At 45.3% G+C, this 19,569-nt stretch overlaps 3 protein-coding genes across 18 annotated transcripts in view; 2 read left to right on the top strand and 1 right to left on the bottom strand.

The window, feature by feature from the left end:
- Positions 1-7,454, top strand: part of ZNF878 (zinc finger protein 878) — a 20,112-nt gene extending 12,658 nt beyond the window's left edge. The window contains exon 5 of the transcript XR_012428430.1: positions 6,192-7,454. The gene's annotated coding sequence lies outside the window, so the exon portion shown is untranslated. The remainder of the gene's footprint in view (positions 1-6,191) is intronic.
- Positions 1-19,569, bottom strand: part of LOC102124420 (uncharacterized) — an 81,109-nt gene that overhangs the window by 6,163 nt on the left and 55,377 nt on the right. Inside the window, exons 1-2 of one of the 4 annotated variants that reach the window (XR_012428427.1) lie at positions 4,774-4,930; positions 2,021-2,142 (exon numbers count right to left, since the gene is read on the bottom strand). The exons of 1 other annotated variant lie outside the window; for it this stretch is intronic. The gene's annotated coding sequence lies outside the window, so the exon portion shown is untranslated. Of the gene's footprint in view, positions 1-2,020; positions 2,143-4,773; positions 4,931-6,135; positions 6,271-19,569 lie in introns of those variants that run through there. 2 more of the 4 variants (XR_012428429.1, XR_012428426.1) reach the window with 2 other exon arrangements.
- LOC102122389 (uncharacterized) overlaps positions 1-19,569 on the top strand; it is a 23,145-nt gene extending 3,576 nt beyond the window's left edge. Inside the window, exons 1-6 of one of the 13 annotated variants that reach the window (XM_065535590.2) lie at positions 5,017-5,190; positions 6,192-6,251; positions 8,291-9,524; positions 15,609-15,735; positions 15,942-16,002; positions 17,617-19,569. In XM_065535590.2, coding sequence (XP_065391662.1) covers positions 15,702-15,735; positions 15,942-16,002; positions 17,617-19,456 — 1,935 coding nt within the window. In that variant the 5' untranslated portion in view covers positions 5,017-5,190; positions 6,192-6,251; positions 8,291-9,524; positions 15,609-15,701 and the 3' untranslated portion in view covers positions 19,457-19,569. Of the gene's footprint in view, positions 1-5,016; positions 5,191-5,924; positions 6,252-8,290; positions 15,736-15,941; positions 16,003-17,616 lie in introns of those variants that run through there. The other 12 variants (XM_065535589.2, XM_045379731.3, XM_074026011.1 and 9 more) reach the window with 12 other exon arrangements.

Genomic DNA, 19,569 nt, shown 5'->3' with positions numbered 1-19,569 from the left:
ATATTTAGTAGAGACGAGGTTTCGCCATGTTGGCCAGGTTGGTCTCGAACTCCAGACCTCAGGTGATCACACCTGCCTTGGCTTCCCAAAGTGCTAGGGTTAGAGGCATGAGCCACCGTGCCCTGCCATATTTAGGCACTATTAATTTTGTAAAACATTCAGGTGTGATGTTATGTGTCTGGTCACTGCTTGTCAGGAAGCTAAGTCAGAAGGATTACTTTAGCGTGGGAGTTTAATGCTGCACTGTTCCCCAGCCTGGACTAGGTAGAAAGATCTTGTCTCTAAAAATAAATAGCTCACGCCTGTAATCCCAGCACTTTGGGAGGCCGAGACGGGTGGATCACAAGGTCAGGAAATCGAGACCATCCTGGCTAACACTGTGAAACCCCGTCTCTACTAAAAAAAATACAAAAAATTAGCCGGGCACGGTGGCGAGCGCCTGTAGTCCCAGCGACTCTGGAGGCTGAGGCAGGAGAATGGCATGAACCCAGAGGGCGGAGCTTGCAGTGAGTGGAGATCGCGCCACTGCACTCCAGCCTGGGCTACAGAGCGAGACTCCGTCTCCAAAAGAAAAGAAAAAAGAAAAATAAATAAACGAATAAAATTTTAAAATAATCAAAAAGTAGAAATGAAAGCTGGGCGTGGTTGCTCACACCTGCAATCAATCCCAGCACTGTGTGGGAGGTCAAGGTGGGCAGATCGCTGGAGCCCAGGAGTTTAAGACCAGCCTGGGCACATAGTGAGAATTTGTGTCTACAAACTAATACAAAAATTAGCCAGTTATGGTGGCATGGGCCTGTGGTCCCAGCTACTCAGGAGGCTGAGGTGAGAGGATTGCTTGAATCCAGGAGGTAGAGGTTGCAGTGAGCTGAGATCACGCCAGTGCACTCCAGTCTGGATGACAGGTGAGACTCCGTCTCCAAAAAAATAAAAAATTAAACAAATAGAAGTGAAAATTAAGCTACTGAAAAGAAAACTTGCTATACAACATAAGTCTCCTTTGCCCCTGCGTGACCTCATTGGCCTAGCTATGTTCCCATTTATATTCAGTTTTCCATAAGGGAAATAACAATTGCTTAGCTACCTTTGGAGGACGAAAAAGTGTCAGTGGAAGTAGCAATATACCTGGCAGAACATTACCAGAGGGAAGAAGTAGAGTAGGAAGTATTTTTTTTTTTTTTGAGACGACGTCTCGCTTTTGTACCCCAGGCTGAAGTGCAGTGGCATGATCTGGCTCACTGCAACCTCCACCTCCCGGGTTCAAGCGATTCTCCTGCCTCAGTCTCCCAAGTAGCAGGGATTACAGGTGCATACCATCATGCCCAGCTAATTTTTTGTATTTTAAGTAGAGATGGGGTTTCACCATGTTGGCCAGGCTGGTCTTGAACTCCTGACCTCAGATAATCTGCCTGCCTCAGCCTCCCAAAGTGAGGGGATTACAGGCATGAGCCACTGCGCCCAGCCTTTTGTTTTTTGTGTTTTGTTTTTGTTTTTTTGTTTTGTTTTTTAAGATAGAGTCTCACTGTCACCCAGGCTGGAGTGCAGTGGCGGGATCTCAGCTTACTGCAGCCTCCACCTCCCAGGTTCAGGTGATTCTCATGCCTTGGCTTCCTGAGTAGGTGGGACTACAGGTGGGCACCACCACACCCGCCTAATTTTTTTTTTTTTTTTTTGAGACGGAGCTTTGCTTTTGGAGTGCAGTGGCACAATCTCGGCTCACCGCAACCTCCGCCTCCTAGGTTCAAGCGATTCTCCTGCCTCAGCCTCCCGAGTACCTGGGATTACAGGCATGCGCCAGCATACCCAACTAATTTTGTATTTTTAATAGAGACGGAGTTTCTCCATGTTGGTCAGGCTGGTCTTGAACTCCCAACCTCAGATGATCTGCCCACCTCAGCCTCCCAAAGTGCTGCGATTACAGGCGTGAGCTACTGCGCCCAGCCCACGCCCAGCTAATTTGTGTGATTTTAGTAGAGACAGGGTTTCGCTGTGTTGGCCAGCTTGGTCTTTAACTCCTTACCTTATGTGATCTGCCTTCCTTGGCCTCCTAAAGTGTTGAGATTACAGGCGTGAGCCACTGCACCTGGCCCTCAGAGTGGAAAGTTCTTTAGATCACATTATTGCTGTACTCAGTGTCCATGGCTGAGGACATAATGCTGTCAGTTAAATCAATAGGGAATGGCACTTCCACTTGAGGGAACAATTAGTAAACCTTCAACGACTTGTCCTTTTCCGGTCATTTAGTGTCTGTATGTGAATTCCAACATCATTGCTGCCAGCAGCTAAAATTATGATTCCATATCTGAAGTCACCTTTGCAAAAAGTATAACATAAGTCTACCTTGTCTAAGAGTGACCCCATCAACCTAGCCATGTTTTCATCTTTGCAGTCTTCCATAAGGGAAGTAATTGCTTATCCACATTTGGAGGAGGAAAAAGTGGCAGTGGAAGTAGTAAGGTGCCTGGCAGGACTTCACTAGAGAGAAGAAGCGGAGTGTTTTTTGTTTTTTTTTGTTTTTTTTTTGAGACGGAGTCTCGCTCTGTCGCCAGGCTGGAGTGCAGTGGCCGGATCTCAGCTCACTGCAAGCTCCGCCTCCCGGGTTCCCGCCATTCTCCTGCCTCAGCCTCCCCAGTAGCTGGGACTACAGGCGCCCGCCACTTCGCCCGGCTAGTTTTTTTCTATTTTTTAGTAGAGACGGGGTTTCACCGTGTTAGCCAGGATGGTCTCGATCTCCTGACCTCGTGATCCGCCCGTCTCGGCCTCCCAAAGTGCTGGGATTACAGGCTTGAGCCACCGCGCCCGGCCGGAACATTCTTTAGATCACATATCATTGCTATACTCAGTTTCCATGGCTCAAGAAATAGTGCTTTCAGTTAAATCAAAAGAGTGCCACTTCTACCTGATGGAACAGTTCGTAAATCCTCAACCAATTATCCTGTTCCAGTGATTTAGTTGCTGTATATAAATTCCAACATAAATGTTGCCAGGAGCTAAAATTATGACTCTACATCTGAAAACTCCTTTGCAAGAATTATAACAGTGAAAATGATGACAGTGAAAGAGATCAGATCTAAGCAACTCCACGTTTTCTTTAGCCTCCAAGCTACCCCTGTTCATTCCTGGTTATAGGTCTTACTAATATTAGAAGGAGTTTAGTTTAGCTTTAAAGCAAAACTTTTAACTGCCGCTTCCCAAAAGAAATCATCTCCTTGGGAACCAGATTGCCTTTGTAAAACTAAGAAATTAGCCACAAGATTAGAAATTATGGTTCAGGAGCCGGGTGCGGTGGCTCACGCCTGTAATCCCAGCACTTTGGGAGGCCGAGGCGGGCGGATCACAAGGTCAGGAGATCGAGACCACGGTGAAACCCCGTCTCTACTAAAAATACAAAAAATTAGCCGGGCGCGGTTGTGGGCGCCCGTAGTCCCAGCTACTCGGGAGGCTGAGGCAGGAGAATGGCGTGAACCCGGGAGGCGGAGCTTGCAGTGAGCCGAGATCGCGCCACTGCACTCCAGCCTGGGCGACAGAGCGAGACTCCATCTCAAAAAAAAAAAAAAAAAGAAATTATGGTTCAGGAAATATGCGGCCAGAGGACACAAGATTCCCAACCTTGCCACTTGCTCCTGTGGATAATATTGTTGTAAGACCTAAGATTGGTGTTTCAGGTATTTCTGAGACCCTTCATTCTGATGGATTAGCTGGCATCACACAGACCAATAAACTGGCTCACCTGCTCCAGTGGCCGCTAGCCAAGAACTGACTCAGTGCAAGAAGACAGCTTAGACTCCCTGTGATACATCCTTTTCACGACCAATCAGCATTCCCTATTTTCCAGCCTCCTGCTCACCAAATTACCTTTAAAACCCCCACTCTCGGCTGGGTGCGGTGGCTCACGCCTGTAATCCCAGCACTTCCATAGGCCGAGGCGGGCGGATCATGAGGTCAGGAGACCAGCCTGACCAACATGATGAAACCCTGTCTCTACTAAAATACAAAAATTAGCCGGGCGTGGTGGGGCGCGACTGTAATCCCAGCTACTCAGGAGGCTGAGGCAGGAGAATCGCTTGAACCCAGGAGGCGGAGGTCGCAGTGAACCGAGATTACGCCACTGCTGTCCAGCATGGGCGACAGCGAGACTCCGTCTCAAAAACAAAGCAAAACAAAACCTAGCCTCCCAATTTTTAGGGAGGCAGAATTGAATAAAAATAAAACTCTGGTCTTTCATTTAGCCGACTCTATTGCAATTCCCTTTTTTTTTCCTTCGGAGACAGGGTCTCACTCTGACACCTAGGCTGGTAAAATCACAGCTCACTTTGGCCTCGACCTTTCTGGGCTCAGGCGATCCTGTCATCTCAGCCTTCCAAGTAGCTGGGACTACAAACATGCACCACCATGCCCGACTAATTTTTGTATTTTTTGTAGGGGCGGGGTTTTGCTATGTTACCCAGGCTGGTCTCAAGTTCCTGGGCTGAAGCAATCTGCCCTGCCGGCCTTGCCTTCCCAAAGTGGTGGGGTTACAGGCATGAGCTACTCCCCGGCACAAGCTAAAGTTTCTATTCAACAGTACCCTATGACGGGGGTTCCCAACCCCCGGTCCATGGCCTGTAAGAACCAGTCCGCACAGCAGGAGGTGAGCGGCTGGCGGGCGAGCCAGCGGGCATTATCGCCAGAGCTATGCTTCCTGTCAGATCAGCAGAGGCATTAGTGCGTCATAGGAGCCCGAACCCTATTCTGAGCTGCGCATGCGAAGGATCTAGGTTGGGTTTGCCTTACGAGGATCAAATGCCTGATGATCTGAGGTGGAAGTTTCATCCCGAAACTATCTGCTCCGGTAGGAGAACTGTCTTCCACGAAACCGGTTCTGGTGCTAAAAAGGTTACAGACGTCTGGCTTAAAGAATCTATCGCTAGATCCTGTCAAACCGGTTCTCAGAGCCCCGTTACCAAGGGCTTCTACTGTCATTCACGGCTGAGGGGGCGGGGCCCGGCGCCTCGTCCAATCAGGGGCGCTGGGCGGGGCCCTGCCAACTGCCCATCTGGGAGGGCGAAGGCCTTGCTCTCCTCCAGGCGGCGAGCTGAGGTTGGGAACCTGGCTTTCCCTTCCCAGAGGGTTCAGGTGCCTCTGCCATAGCTTCTGTCGCCTGTGCTGTGACCCGCACTGGTCGTGAGAGTCACCTGAAAGCAAGAAATGGTGAGCGTGCGGGCCAGGGTTCCCAAGACAGGGAAGGTTGGAACCGGCCGGAACCGGCTGTGATGGGACCCGGGTCTCCCCGCGGCGACTCCGGGGTCTGGGACCCGAATTCCCTTGGGACAGCTTGGCCCTTGGTCCCTTTGGCCCCACGGTGGGGCTGGGCCGGCAGCCGGGACCCGGGTGTCTCGTCCCGTCCCTGCGCGGCGACTATCACCCAGTTCCCAGAGCTCTCTCTGGGCAGCTCCGCGCCCGCTGCCCCGCGTCTCCCCAGATTGTGCGGGGACCACGCGAGGGTCATGGGGGATCCCGCCTCGGGTGTGGGGTTTGTGTAGGAGGAGGGTGGGCTGTGGGGTCCCCAGTAGCTCCTTTCTCCTCTTAAAAATTAAACTGAGACACTTTAACAATTCAAGAGTTTTGCTTCTCAGAATAGGGTTTTTAAAAAGTATATTAATAATTAAAGAGTTCCTTTGAGATTCCTGAATGATAAACACCCAGTCCGGGCTTGTAATTTGTTAACGGAAAATGCCAAACTGTGTAACATAACTTAAAGAAGTTTATTCAGAGCCAAATAGGAGAGGCCTCGGCTGAGGAAAACACAACCCCAGGAGGCCTGGGGTAAGTGGTCCCGAGGCGGCTCAAGACAGTTTGCTTTTATTCATTTCAGGGAGACAGGAATTGCAGGGAAAATTATGCAGCATTGCCTGGAAGGTGTGAGTTCCTTTGGCAGAAAGGGCGGGACCTGTGGAAGGGGGCTTAGAAGGCGCAGGTGGCTGACAGATTCCGTAGGTGGCCGTTGGTGGAGAGTGTGAAGCTTTGTTTAAAATTTCGAGGAGGTAGGAAGGAATGCTTCAGTGAAGAGGGTCTGGTATCTGTCATGTGATTTCACCTCAGCCAAGACAAAAGACCTGTTTCTTTAGATTTTATGAATTCTAAGATTTGACTTACCTCTTGCCTTGCGTGGCCTTAGGTCTTGTTTGTAATTTGGTATCTTATTGTCACAGAGTCTGCGTTTCCAGTCGGCTGATGTCTGTTTTAACGTGAAGATGGATCAGTGGCTGTGTGTAAGCTCCTAAAGGAAGTGGATATAATGAGGCTTGTCGGAAGGTTAATCTGTATTCAGGTGTGGGAGGGGTCCAGCTGGCTCTTTCTGGTGTCTGTCAGGTGACTCAATTCCAGAATCACATTAAAGTTCAAGATAATCTGGAGTTCCAACAGCTTAAATTTTTGAATTACCTTTTTTCACAGACCATATAGCAGAAATTTTTTGGTTGTATAATCAGAGGTTACTCGACCAATTGTACCTGGTTAAGCCCATATTTCATTTCCCAATAAATTAGTAACTTCTTATTGTTTTCTCAGGCCACATAGTGTCACATAAGTTAGTAATTTATATGAATAGCATTTGAATTTGATTTCCATGTGCTTAGTTCCGAGATCTTAAGAGTACTATAGGCAGTTAAGTTTAATTACTTCTTATTCAAAATTTTCAACACTCCCCAGTTGACTGGTACTTCTCTGCATTTTCTAAATATATGGGAAGGGAGATCTCAAACCCTCCACCCTGTGACCCTGGCCTACCTCTGGAGAGCCTGCAGTATACTACTAAAATTTCAGTTCCTTTCTAAAATTTCCAGACACCATCTCTCCTTCTTCAATTCGTAATATCAGCTATTTGTTTTTGTTTTTTTTGTGTTTTTTTTTTTTTTGAGATGGAGTCTCGCTCTGTCGCCCAGGCTGGAGTGCAGTGGTGCCATCTCTGCTCACTGCAAGCTCTGCCTCCCGGGTTCACACCATTCTCCTGCCTCAGCCTCCCAGTAGGTGGGACTAAAGGCACCCGCCACCATGCCTGGCTAATTTTTTGTACTTTTAGTAGAGACGGGATTTCACTGTATTAGCCAGGATGCTCTTCATCTCCTGACCTCGTGATCCACCAGCCTTGGCCTCCCAAAGTGCTGGGATTACAGGTGTGAGCCACTGTGCCGGGCCCGTTTTTTGTTTTTATTTTGTTTTTGAGACAGAGTCTCGCTCTGTCGCCCAGGCTGGAGTGTAGTGGCATGATCTCCGCCACTGCAAGCTCCACCTCCCAGGTTCATGCCATTCTCCTGCCTCAGTCTGGTAAATGAAAATGCACTGGCCAGATGCAGTGGCTCAGGCCTATAATCCCAACACTTTGGGAGGTTGAGGTGGGTAGATCACTTGAGGCCAGGAGTTTGAGACCAGCCTGGTCAATATGGTGAAACCTTGGCTTTACTAGAAATACAAAAGAGATTAGCCAGGTGTGGTGGCACACACCTGTAGTCCCAGCTACTCCAGAGGCTGAGGCCCGAGAATTGCTTGGACCTGGGAGGTGGACTCTGCACTGAGCAGAGATCGCACCATTGCACTCCATCCTGGGCAAGTGAGTGAGACTCTGTCTCAAGAGAAAAAAAAACAAGAAATGCACTTGGGGCACACGGGGGCACAGTGCAGTGTTGTTGGAAAATAGTCATTCAGCACTTCAGTGAGCAGGATGAGCATAGAGAAATGTCCCATGTGATAAGATGGCCTGTGCTGACACTTGAGTCAAACATCACTGTGTTCTAGTCAGCATTGCCCCTCTGTGGGTTTGTCTTTTTGTAAATAATTGTTCACTTATTGCAGCTTCAGGTTTTTTGTTAATTGTAAATTGCATTTTTCATTAGAGCTTGCAAAATAAGAAAATTTTACACACAGGCCAGAAAGAGGTAGATTTCAGAAAAAAGATGGCTGGATGCAGTGGCTCACGCCTGTAACCCCAGCACTTTGGGAGGCCAAGGCAGGTGGATCACCTGAGGTCAGGAGTTCAAGACCAACCTGGCCAACACGATGAAACCCTGTCTCTACTAAAAATACAAAAGTTAGCTGGGTGTAGTGGCACACGCCTGTAATCCCAGCTACTTGGGAGACTGAGGCACGAGAATCCCTTGAACCTGGGAGGTGGAGGCTGCAGTGAGCTGACATTGTGCCATTGTACTCCAGCCTGTGCTATAGAGCAAGTCTCCATCTCAAAAAAAAAAAAAAAAAAAAAATCTCTATTTAGTCTTGTATTCCATTTCTTAATATGTTTTTTTCTTCTCTACAGGCAGTGTAGTACATTTCTCAGGTGTATCCTTTTGTTGTGGGTGATTTCCAATGGCATTATAGGGACTAGTTTTAGGAATGCTACTGGAGAAAAATAGGGAAAGTTTACTATTATAACTGGAGAAAAATGAAATAATTTCCACAAGAAAATATGGTAGATTGGTGAATTACAAAGAGTACCCAAAATATCAGTTCTGGCCAGGCATGGTGGCTCATGCCTGTAATCCCAACACTTTGGGAGGCTAAGGCATGCAGTTCACCAGGTCAGGAGATTGAGACCATCCTGGCCAACATGGTGAAACCCTGTCTGTACTAAAAATACAAAAAATTAGTCAGGCATGGTGGCACATGCCCGTAGTCCCTGCTACTTGGGAGGCTGAAGCAGGAGAATCTGTTGAACCTGGAAGGCAGAGGTTGCAGTGAGCCGAGATTGCGCCACTGCACTCCAACCTGGGCGACTGGAAAAAAAATCAGTTATTCTTCTTTGCAGGATGGAGGACTTTTTTTTTTTTTTTTTTTTTAAAGGGTCTTGCTGTCACCCAGGCTGGAGTGTACTGGTGTGATCACAGCTCACTGCAGCCTTGACTTCCTGGGCTCAAGCCTAGGAAGGCTCAATCCTACCTGAGCCTTCCGAGTAGCTGGGACCACAGGTGCATGCCACTCTGCCTAGCTAATTATTTTTTGTAGGGATGAGGTCTTCCTATATTGCCCAGATTTCATGTCTTATTTCCACAAAGAGTCTGTTTTGTCTTTTGACATTACTTTATTTATTTTTTAGACAGAGTCTCACTGTGTTGCCTAGGCTGGAGTGCAGTGGCATGATCTTGGCTCACTGCAACCTCCACCTCCCTGGGTCCAAGCGATTCTTGTGCCTCAGCCTCCCAAGTAGCTGGTGCCTGCCACCATGCCCAGCTAATTTTTGTATTTTTTTTTTAGTTGAGAATGGGTTTCACCATGCTGGCTAGGCTGATCTTGAATTCCTGACCTCAAGTGATCCGCCCCCCTTGGCATCCCAAAGTGCTGGGATTACAGGTGTGAGCCACTGTGCCTGGTTTGGTATCTATTTTAACATGAATGTTGCTCAGTTGCTGTGTCTTTTTTTTTTTTTTTTTTGAGATGGAGTCTCACTCTGAACAAGCTGGAGTGCAGTGGCGCGATCTCGGCTCACTGCAACTTCTGCCTCCTGGGTTCAAGCGAATCTCCTGCCTCAGCCTCCCAAATAGCTGGGACTACAGGTGCGCACCACCACGCCCAGATAATTTTTGTATTTTTAGTAGAGATTGGGTTTCACCATGTTGACCAAGATGGTCTCAATCTCTTGACCTCGTGATCTGCCTGCTTCAGCCTCCCAAAATGCTGGGATTACAGGCGTGAGCCAACCACACCACTGCAACCTCCACCTCCCAGGTTCAAGTGATCCTCCTGCTTCAGCTTCCCAAATAACTGTGACCACACCCAGCTAATTTCTGTATTTTTCATAGAGACGGGGTTTCACCATGTTGCTCAGGCTTGTCTCGAACTCCTGAGCTCAAGTAATCCCCCTGCCTCCACCTCCAAAAGTGCTGGGATTACAGGCATAAGCCAGTATGCCCAGCTCTTTTAGTTATTTCAAAATGTACAATATATTATTTTTTACTATAGTCAATCTGTTGTGCTTGCAAATTCTAGGTCTTATTCATTCTGTGTTTTTGTACCCACGGACCCTCTCCATTGGTCTGTATTTCCATCTGTCTGTTAATATCATGTTCTCTTAGTATAGATCTCAAAACTGTGATGTATTCTGGGGATAGTGCCTGTCTATCTTAGTTATCTTGGGGTTTTATATCAAATTCCCATAGACCGGGTGACTTAAAGAATAAAGATTTCTAGGCCGGGTGCGGTGGCTCACACCTGTAATCCCGGCGGGCGGATTACGAGGTCAAGAGATCAAGACCATCCTGGCTAACATGGTGAAACCCCGTCTCTACTAAAAATACAAAAAATTGGCTGGGCATGCTGGTGCGCACCTGTAGTCCCAGCTACTCAGGAGGCTGAGGTAGGAGGATCACTTGAACCTGGGAGGCAGAGGTTGCAGTAAGCCGAGATCAAGCCACGTCACTCCATCCTGGTGACAGAGTGAGACTCTGTCTCAAAAAAAAAATAAAATAAAATAAACATTTATTTCTAACAGTTCTGGAAGTTGTGAGGTCCATGTTCGGGGTACTGACAGATCTGGTGCCTGGTAAGAGCCTACATCCTGGTTTGCAGATGGCTTTTTTCTTTTTGAGACAGAATCTTGCTCTGTCGCCCAGGCTATAGTACGGTGGTGTGATCTTGGCTCACTGTAACCTCGGCCTCCCAGGTTCAAGCAATTCTCCTGCCTCAGTCTCCTGAGTAGCTGGGATTACAGGTGCCTGCTACCATGCTCGGCTAATTTTTTGTATTTTTTTTTTTTTTTTTTTTTTGAGACGCAGTCTCACGCTGTTGCCCAGGCTGGAGTGCAGTGGCGCGATCTCGGCTCACTGCAAGCTCCGCCTCCCGGGTTCCCGCCATTCTCCTGCCTCAGCCTCCTGAGTAGCTGGGACTACAGGCGCCCGCCACTGCGCCCGGCTAATTTTTTGTATTTTTAGTAGAGACGGGGTTTCACTGTGGTCTCGATCTCCTGACCTTGTGATCCGCCCGCCTCGGCCTCCCAAAGTGCTGGGATTACATGCGTGAGCCACTGCGCCAGGTCAGCTTTTTTTTTATTTTTTCACATGACAGAGAGAAAGAGGAAACAGGCCATCCCGTGTCTCATAAGATTACTAAGGCTTGAGCCACCGCACCCGGCTTTTTGTATTTTTTAATAGAGACAGGGTTTCACCATCTTGGCCAGGCTGGTCTCAAACTCCTGACCTCGTGATCCACCCACCTCAGGCTCCCAAAGTGCTGGGATTACATGCGTGAGCCACTGCGCCAGGTCAGCTTTTTTTTTATTTTTTCACATGACAGAGAGAAAGAGGAAACAGGCCATCCCGTGTCTCATAAGATTACTAATTCCATTCACGAGGGATCTACTCTGATGCTCTAATCTAATTCTAATGACTTCTCAGAGATGCCATCTTAATTCCATCGTATTACAGGTTAGGGTGTCGCTGTATGATTTGGAGTGGGAAAATGTAAACATTTATGTCATAACATCCCTTAGTCATATTTTATACAACATCCTGGCTATTTTTTTTTTTTTCAAGACAGAGTCTTGCTCTGTCAACCAGGCTGGAGTGCAGTGGTGCAATCTCGGCTCACTGCAACCTCTGCCTCTCGGGTTCAAGTGATTCTCCCTGCCTCAGCCTCGCGAGTAGCTGGGACTACAGGCACATGCTACCATGCACAGCTAATTTTTGTATTTTTAGTAGAGAGGGGTTTCACCATGTTGGCCAGGCTGGTCTTGAACTCTTGACCTCAGGTGATCTGCCCACCTCCGCCTCCCAAAGTGCTGGGATTACAGGTGTGAGCTACTGCACCCCGCTTATCCTGGCTATTCTTAGTCATTGTCTTCTATTTCAGTGTTTAGAAGTAGTTTTTCTTAATTTCAATGAAGAAACAAACCTGCTTGTGCATTTCATGGAATATAATAAAATACTAGATGTATTTCAGAGAGATTACATCACAGTGATAATCAGTGTGTGTTTAAGGACATATAACATCTTTAGATTTATTATATTTTTCCATTGATATCTTTCCATGGGTCCTTTTTGCATAATAATCATTTTATATCCTTTCTGAGACTTTTGGGACTTCAAGAAAAGTAGTTGCTTTTGGATGCTGAGGTGGGAGAATGGCTTCAGCCCGGGAGTTTGAGACCAAGCCTGGGCAACATAAAGAGACCCCGTCTCAACAAAAATTAAGAAATTCACCATGTGTGGTGGCAGGAGCCTGTATTATCATCTACTCAGGAAGGGAGAAATAGCTTGAGCCTGGGAAGTCAAGGCTACAGTGAGCTGTCATCATGCCCCTGCACCATAGCGTGGGTGACAGAGCAAGAACCTGTCCTTAAACAAAACAAAGATAATAAAAACATTTTTAAAAAGAAAATTAATTGTAATACAACTCTGTTTTGATAGGCTATGTTGTCTTTTTAAAAATTACATTCAACAGATTGTTGCTGGTATTCCCATGTGCACTGATAGTTATTTCTGCATAGAGTTTCCACTCTAGAAACTAAAAATATTACATATGGTCAAAACACATAAAACAATTTCACAGTGATCCAAAATATTGATGGAGCCAGTATTGTGAATGATAATTATTGTTTTCTTATTATAGCTTCACAACCTTGGTATGCATCCCTGTCGGTATATTTTATTTTTACATTTTTTTTTATACAGTTGATATCAGATATGTGATATTTTATATCATATTTTATTTTTACTTAGTAACGAACCTTCCATGGAATGGTAGTTCACTTTCTTGATTTATGGATTTTGTTTTTTACAGCAGTAGTCATTTGACCATAACATTGAGCAGATAATCTACATGGGTCCCACTTTTTTTTTCTTAGGTCATAGTTCTTCCTATGGTACTTCAGTCCCAGGTACTGGGGAGGCTGTGGTGGGAGGATCACTTGAGCCCAGGTGGTTGAAGCCACAGTGAAATATGATCATGCCACTGCACTCCAGACTGAGTGACAGAGTGAGACCCTGTCTCAAAAAACAAAATTGAAAAAAATTTTTGTCATTCTTAGAAATGACAATAAATCCCTAAATTTCTGGTTTTCTCGCTACATTCTGAAACACTCAATCCTCTCTCGAAACGACGTCTTCAGTTATGTGTTTCTCATGATACATTTGAAACAGCTGCAGTATTTAAATTGTTTATTTTTTACTTTAATAAATGGCTATATTTAAAATGCTATTATTTTATGAATACTTTTCATGAGAGAAAGTGCTCAATAGCCACCGGAAACTACACTGTGTAAAGTAATTATGCCTGTTGACTCCTGATGTTGAGCACCACTTCATATACTTATTGGTCATTTCTATGTATTGGAGAAATGTAATTCAAATACTTTTGCCTTTTTTAAAAATTTTTTTTGAGACAGAGTCTTGCTCTGTTGCCCTGGCTGGAGTGCAGTGGCATAATCTCGGATTACTGCAGCCTCTGCTGCCCAGGTTTGAGCAATTCTCCTGCCTCAGCCTCTTGAGTAGCTGGGATTACAGGAATGTGCCATCATGCACAGCTAATTTTTGTATTTTTAGTAGAGATGGGGTTTCACCATTTTGGCCAGGCTGGTCTTGAACCCCTGACCTCAAGTGATCCACCCACCTTGGACTCCCAAAGTGCTAAGATTACAGATGTCAGCCACCATACCTGGCCTATGCCCATCTTTTAATCAATATCAATTAGTTTTTTTACTTGGTATTGGGATTATTTTTAATTATTGTAAAATAATAAACTTCAATTTTACCAGCTTAAGCAGTTTTATATAGTTGCACAACACTACATAACTAATCTAAGGTGAAGGTGAATTATACTGTAATTTTCTTTTTGTGATTAACTTTTTGCAATTACCATAGAATCCTCAATTTTTTGTGATTGTTGTAGCATGAGACAGGATGTTATAAGATTAACATTTCAATGTATACATACGCCTAGCATATTTTCATTATGCATGCAGCCATCAATGGACATGTGGATTGATCCAGCTCTTTGATTTTGTGAAGAGTGGTTTTCAAATATGTCTTCAAGGCTCAGTTTTCAATTTTTTCAAATTTAATATAACTAGACCCAAAAGTGGGATGCTAGAAAATACAGTAATTTTATTTTATTCTTTTAGGCACTACTGTACTGTTTCCATAGAAGCTGAGCCATTTATTATCCTTTAAACAAAGCACAAGGAGTCCCTTTTCCCTCTGTTGATGGTGTCATCTCATGCACAAAAGTGGTTTTTTTGAGATGGAGTCTTGCTGTTGCAGTGGCACGATCTCAGCTCACTGCAACCTCCAACTCCTGGGTTCAAGTGATTCTTCTGCCCAGCCTCTCAAGTAGTGGAATTACAGGTGCACACCACCACACCCAGCTAGTTTTTGTATTTTTAGTAGAGATGGTGTTTCACCATGTTGGCCAGGCTGGTCACCAACTCCTGATCTCAGGTGATCCTCCTGCCCCAGCCCTCCAAAGTGGTGGGATTACAGGCGTGAGCCCACCACGCCTGGCCGCAAAAGTTTTTAAGTTTGATAAATACTTGCCTTTTTGTTGAGACTTGGTGCCTGGGAATTTTTTTTTTTTTTTTTTTTTTTTTTTTTTTTTTTGTGAGACGGAGTCTTGCTCTGTCACCCAGGCTGGAGTGCAGTGGCCGGATCTCAGCTCACTGCAAGCTCCTCCTTCGGGTTCATGCCATTCTCCTGCCTCAGCCTCCCAAGTAGCTGGGACTACAGGTGCCCGCCACCTCGCCCAGCTAGTTTTTTGTATTTTTTAGTAGAAACGGGGTTTCACCATGTTAGCCAGGATGGTCTCGATCTCCTGACCTCGTGATCCGCCCGTCTCGGCCTCCCAAAGTGCTGGGATTACAAGCTTGAGCCACCGTTCCCGGCCATTTTTTTTTTTTTAATTTAAGATGGAGTCTTGCTCTGTCACCCAGGCTGGAGTGCGGTGTTGTGATCTTGGCTCACTGCAGTGTCTGCCTCTTGGGTTCCAGCGATTCTCCTGCCTCAGCCTCCTGGGTAGGTGGGATTACAAGCATGCACCACCACACCTGGCTAATTTTTTTTTTTTTTTTTTTTGAGACCAAGTCTCACTCTGTTGCCCAGGCTGGAATGCAGTGGCATGAGCTCATGAGTTTTTGTTTTAGTTATCTGTGATTCATCATTTAGATTGATAAGACCCCTTGTAAAATCCAGTTTTTTGGTTTTTGTTTCTGCTGCAGGAATCAGAACAAAACTCACTTTCTAGATAACATCAAAGGTTAAACTTTGTGCATAGGCTTTTTTTTTTTTCAAGGATTTGCAGCCTCAGGACTGTTAATGTTAACTTTTTCTGCACAGGAATTTGGAGGACTTTTATGGCAGGTGCTGTACTCCCACTTTACAAACAAACATTGGGGCAGCCCAGGCAGCACACCTTTCTGGATTTACCAAAAATACACATTTTCCTATTCTACTGTTGCTTTACCACATGATTCAGTTGTAGCCTCAGAATTACTTTATAGAAGAAACTGAGTGTAGACAGAGAGTATGAGGTCTGATGGTCATGGAATAATTGTTTTGAGTCCACAGCATCATGGGAACTTCTTGGGAATAGAGTATAGGCTCCCAGTGCTGTTAGTCTTACCCATCCTCCTCTATACATGTGAGATGTTTCAGGATTCAGTGGCCTTTGAGGATGTGGCTGTGACCTTCACCCAAGAGGAATGGGCTTTGCTGGATCCTTCCCAGAAAACTCTCTATAGAGATGTGATGCAAGAAACCTTCAGGAACCTGGCCTCTGTAGGTAAGGGTGACAATATTACTTCCCTCAGTAAATGAGAGAACAAGTATTTTTAGTTCATGTATGCTGCTGAGTGATTTACAGTGTGGATAGGGAATATTTGACAAATAAAGGAAGCATGCTTGCAGTGTACCATGAACATAGAATCAAGTAATTTTTAAAATAATTTTATACTAATTCAAGATTATTTTCCTTGTTCTGTGTTGTAGGGAAAAAATGGAAAGCCCAGAACATATATGTAGAGTACGAAAATCTAAAGGGAAACCTAAGGTAACTTGCACCAGTAACAAGACAAAGAAGTGTCTCTTTAGAAAATCTTAGAATGGGAGAAAATGTTTAAAAAAAAAAAGGAAACAAAATAAGCACAATTTCAACCTATTTATTCTTAGAAAATTTTCTCTGAACACATATTGAAGGGTGATGTAGGCTTGACACAATGGCTCAGGCCTATATTTCAGCCCTTTGGGAGGTTCAGGCTGGAGGATCACTTGAGCCCAGGAGTTTGAGGCCATACTAAGCCACAATGGCATCACTGCACCCCTGCCTGGGCAAGAGTGTGAGACCCTGACTCAAAAACAAATTTAAAAAGAGAGATATTTAGTATTTGTAAAATAGTTTACTTTAAAATAGTATTCAGAGAGGCCGGGTGCGGTGGTTCACGCCTGTAATCCCAGCACTTTGGAAGGCCGAGGAGGGCGGATCACTTGAGGTCAGGAGTTCAAAAGCAGCCTGGCCAACATAGTGAAACCCTGTCTCTACTAAAAATATAAAAATTAGCTGGGCATCATGGTGGACACCTGTTATTTCAGCTACCTGGGAGGCTGAGGCAGGAGAATTGCTTGAACCCAGGAGGGCGAGGTTGCAGTGAGCCAAGTTTGCCCCACTGCATTCCAGCCTGGATGAGAGAGTGAGTCTCCATCTCAAAGAAGAAAAAAGAAAGAAAGAAAGAAAACAAAAGAAAACAGTATTCAGAAGCCTTCTATCATCTTTTTTTTTTTTTTTTGAGACGGAGTCTCGCTCTGTCGCCCAGGCTGGAGTGCAGTGGCGTGATCTCGGCTCACTGCAAGCTCCGCCTCCCGGGTTCACGCTATTCTCCTGCCTCAGCCTCCCGAGTAGCTGGGACTACTACAGGCGCCCACAACCGCGCCTGGCTAATTTTTTGTATTTTTAGTAGAGACGGGGTTTCACCGTGGTCTCGATCTCCTGACCTTGTGATCCGCCCGCCTCGGCCTCCCAAAGTGCTAGGATTACAGGCGTGAGCCACCGCGCCCGGCCCTATCATCTTTTTTGATAATAGATATAGCTGGGCCATCTTGTAGAGCCTGTGGTCCATTCAAATTCAGACAGGGCAGAAATCCTACAGTTTGCAGGATGATGTTAAAAATGGAAGTGCAGGCCAGGCACGGTGGCTCACACCTGTAATCCAAGCATTTTGGGAAACCAAAGCAGGTGGATCACCTGAGGTCAGGAGTTTGAGACCAGTCTGGCCAACATGGTGAAACCCTGTCTCTACTAAAAATACAAAAATTAATGTAATCTCAGCACTCTGGGAGGCTGAGGCGGGTGGATTACCTGAGCTCAGGAGTTTAAGACCATGCTGGGCAACATGGTGAAACCCTGTCTCTACTAAAATACAAAAAATTAGCTGGGTGTGGTGTCATACGCCTGTAGTCCCAGCTACTTAGGAGGCTGAGGCAGAAAAAGTGCTTGAACTCAGGAGGTGGAAGTTGCAGTGAGCCAAGATCACACCACTACACTCCAGCCTGGGCAAAAGAGTGAGACTCCATCTCAAAAAAAAAGAAAAAATGTAAGTGCAATACTTGTGAATGAATATAAAATCACTGATAAGCAGACCCATTACAATGTACTTCTCATTGTTCACAGAACTTTTGTGGGAGAGAGACTCTTTGAAAGTAAAGAAGGTCATCAGCATGGAGAAATTTTGACCCTGGTTCCAGATACCATGCTGAAGAAGAAAACAACTACTGGAGTCAAATCGAGCAGAAGCAGTGTGTGTGGAAAAGCAGGCAGTGCTCATTCATCTCTTAATAGGCCCATCAGAGATGACACTGGACACAAGGCATATGAGTATCAAGAATATGGACAGAAACCATACAAATGTAAATACTGTAAAAAACCTTTCAACTGTCTCTCCTCTGTTCAGACACATGAAAGGGCTCATAGTGGAAGGAAACTCTATGTTTGTGAGGAATGCAGAAAAACATTTATTTCCCATTCAAGCCTTCAAAGACACATGATAATGCACAGTGGAGATGGGCCTTATAAGTGTAAATTTTGTGGGAAAGCTTTGATGTTTCTCAGTTTGTATCTTATCCACAAACGGACTCACACTGGAGAGAAACCATATGAATGTAAACAGTGTGGGAAAGCTTTTAGTCATTCTAGTAGCCTTCGAATACATGAAAGAACTCACACCGGGGAAAAGCCTTATGAATGTAATGAATGCGGGAAAGCATTCCACAGTTCCACATGCCTCCATGCTCATAAAAGAACTCACACTGGGGAGAAGCCATATGAATGTAAACAGTGTGGGAAAGCCTTCAGCTCTTTCCATTCCTTTCAAATACATGAAAGAACTCACACTGGGGAGAAGCCATATGAATGTAAGGAATGTGGAAAAGCCTTCAAGTGTCCCAGTTCTGTTCGAAGACACGAAAGAACCCACTCTAGGAAAAAACCCTATGAATGTAAACATTGTGGGAAAGTATTATCTTATCTTACCAGCTTTCAGAACCACCTGGGAATGCACACTGGAGAGATATCTCATAAATGTAAGATATGTGGCAAAGCCTTTTATTCTCCCAGTTCACTTCAAACACATGAAAAAACTCACACTGGAGAGAAACCATACAAATGCAACCAATGTGGTAAAGCCTTTAATTCTTCCAGTTCCTTTCGGTATCATGAAAGGACTCACACTGGAGAGAAACCTTATGAGTGTAAGCAATGTGGAAAAGCCTTCAGATCTGCCTCACTCCTTCAAACGCATGGTAGGACTCACACGGGAGAGAAACCCTATGCATGTAAGGAATGTGGAAAACCATTTAGTAATTTCTCTTTCTTTCAAATACATGAAAGGATGCACAGAGAAGAGAAGCCATATGAATGTAAGGGTTATGGAAAAGCATTCGGTTTGCCCAGTTTATTTCATAGACATGAAAGGACTCACACTGGAAGGAAAACCTATGAATGCAAGCAGTGTGGCAGATCCTTCAATTGTTCGAGTTCCTTTCGATATCATGGAAGGACTCACACTGGAGAAAAACCCTATGAATGCAAGCAATGTGGAAAAGCCTTCAGATCTGCCTCACAGCTTCAAATCCACGGAAGGACTCACACTGGAGAGAAACCTTATGAATGTAAGCAGTGTGGGAAAGCCTTTGGATCTGCCTCACACCTTCAAATGCATGGAAGGACTCACACTGGAGAGAAACCCTATGAATGTAAGCAGTGTGGGAAATCTTTTGGATGTGCCTCGCGACTTCAAATGCATGGAAGGACTCACACTGGAGAGAAACCGTATAAATGTAAGCAATGTGGGAAAGCTTTTGGATGTCCCTCAAACCTTCGAAGGCATGGAAGGACTCACACTGGAGAGAAACCGTATAAATGTAAGCAATGTGGGAAAGTCTTTAGATGTTCTTCACAACTTCAAGTGCATGGAAGGACTCACTGCATAGACACCCATAACCCCAGGCTTTAGGAGGCTGAGGTGGAAGGACTGCTTAAGCCTAGGAGTTCAAGACCAGCCTGGGCAACATGGTAAGACTCTATTATAAAAATTAGATAAATAAAAAGACTTCCAGTTGGTGATAA

This window comes from Macaca fascicularis, chromosome 19 (genome assembly GCF_037993035.2).
Source record: "Macaca fascicularis isolate 582-1 chromosome 19, T2T-MFA8v1.1".
Taxonomy (NCBI): Eukaryota; Metazoa; Chordata; class Mammalia; order Primates; family Cercopithecidae; genus Macaca; species Macaca fascicularis.
The sequence above is the reverse complement of the archived record's forward strand: the minus strand, read 5'-3'. Positions and strand labels throughout refer to the sequence as shown.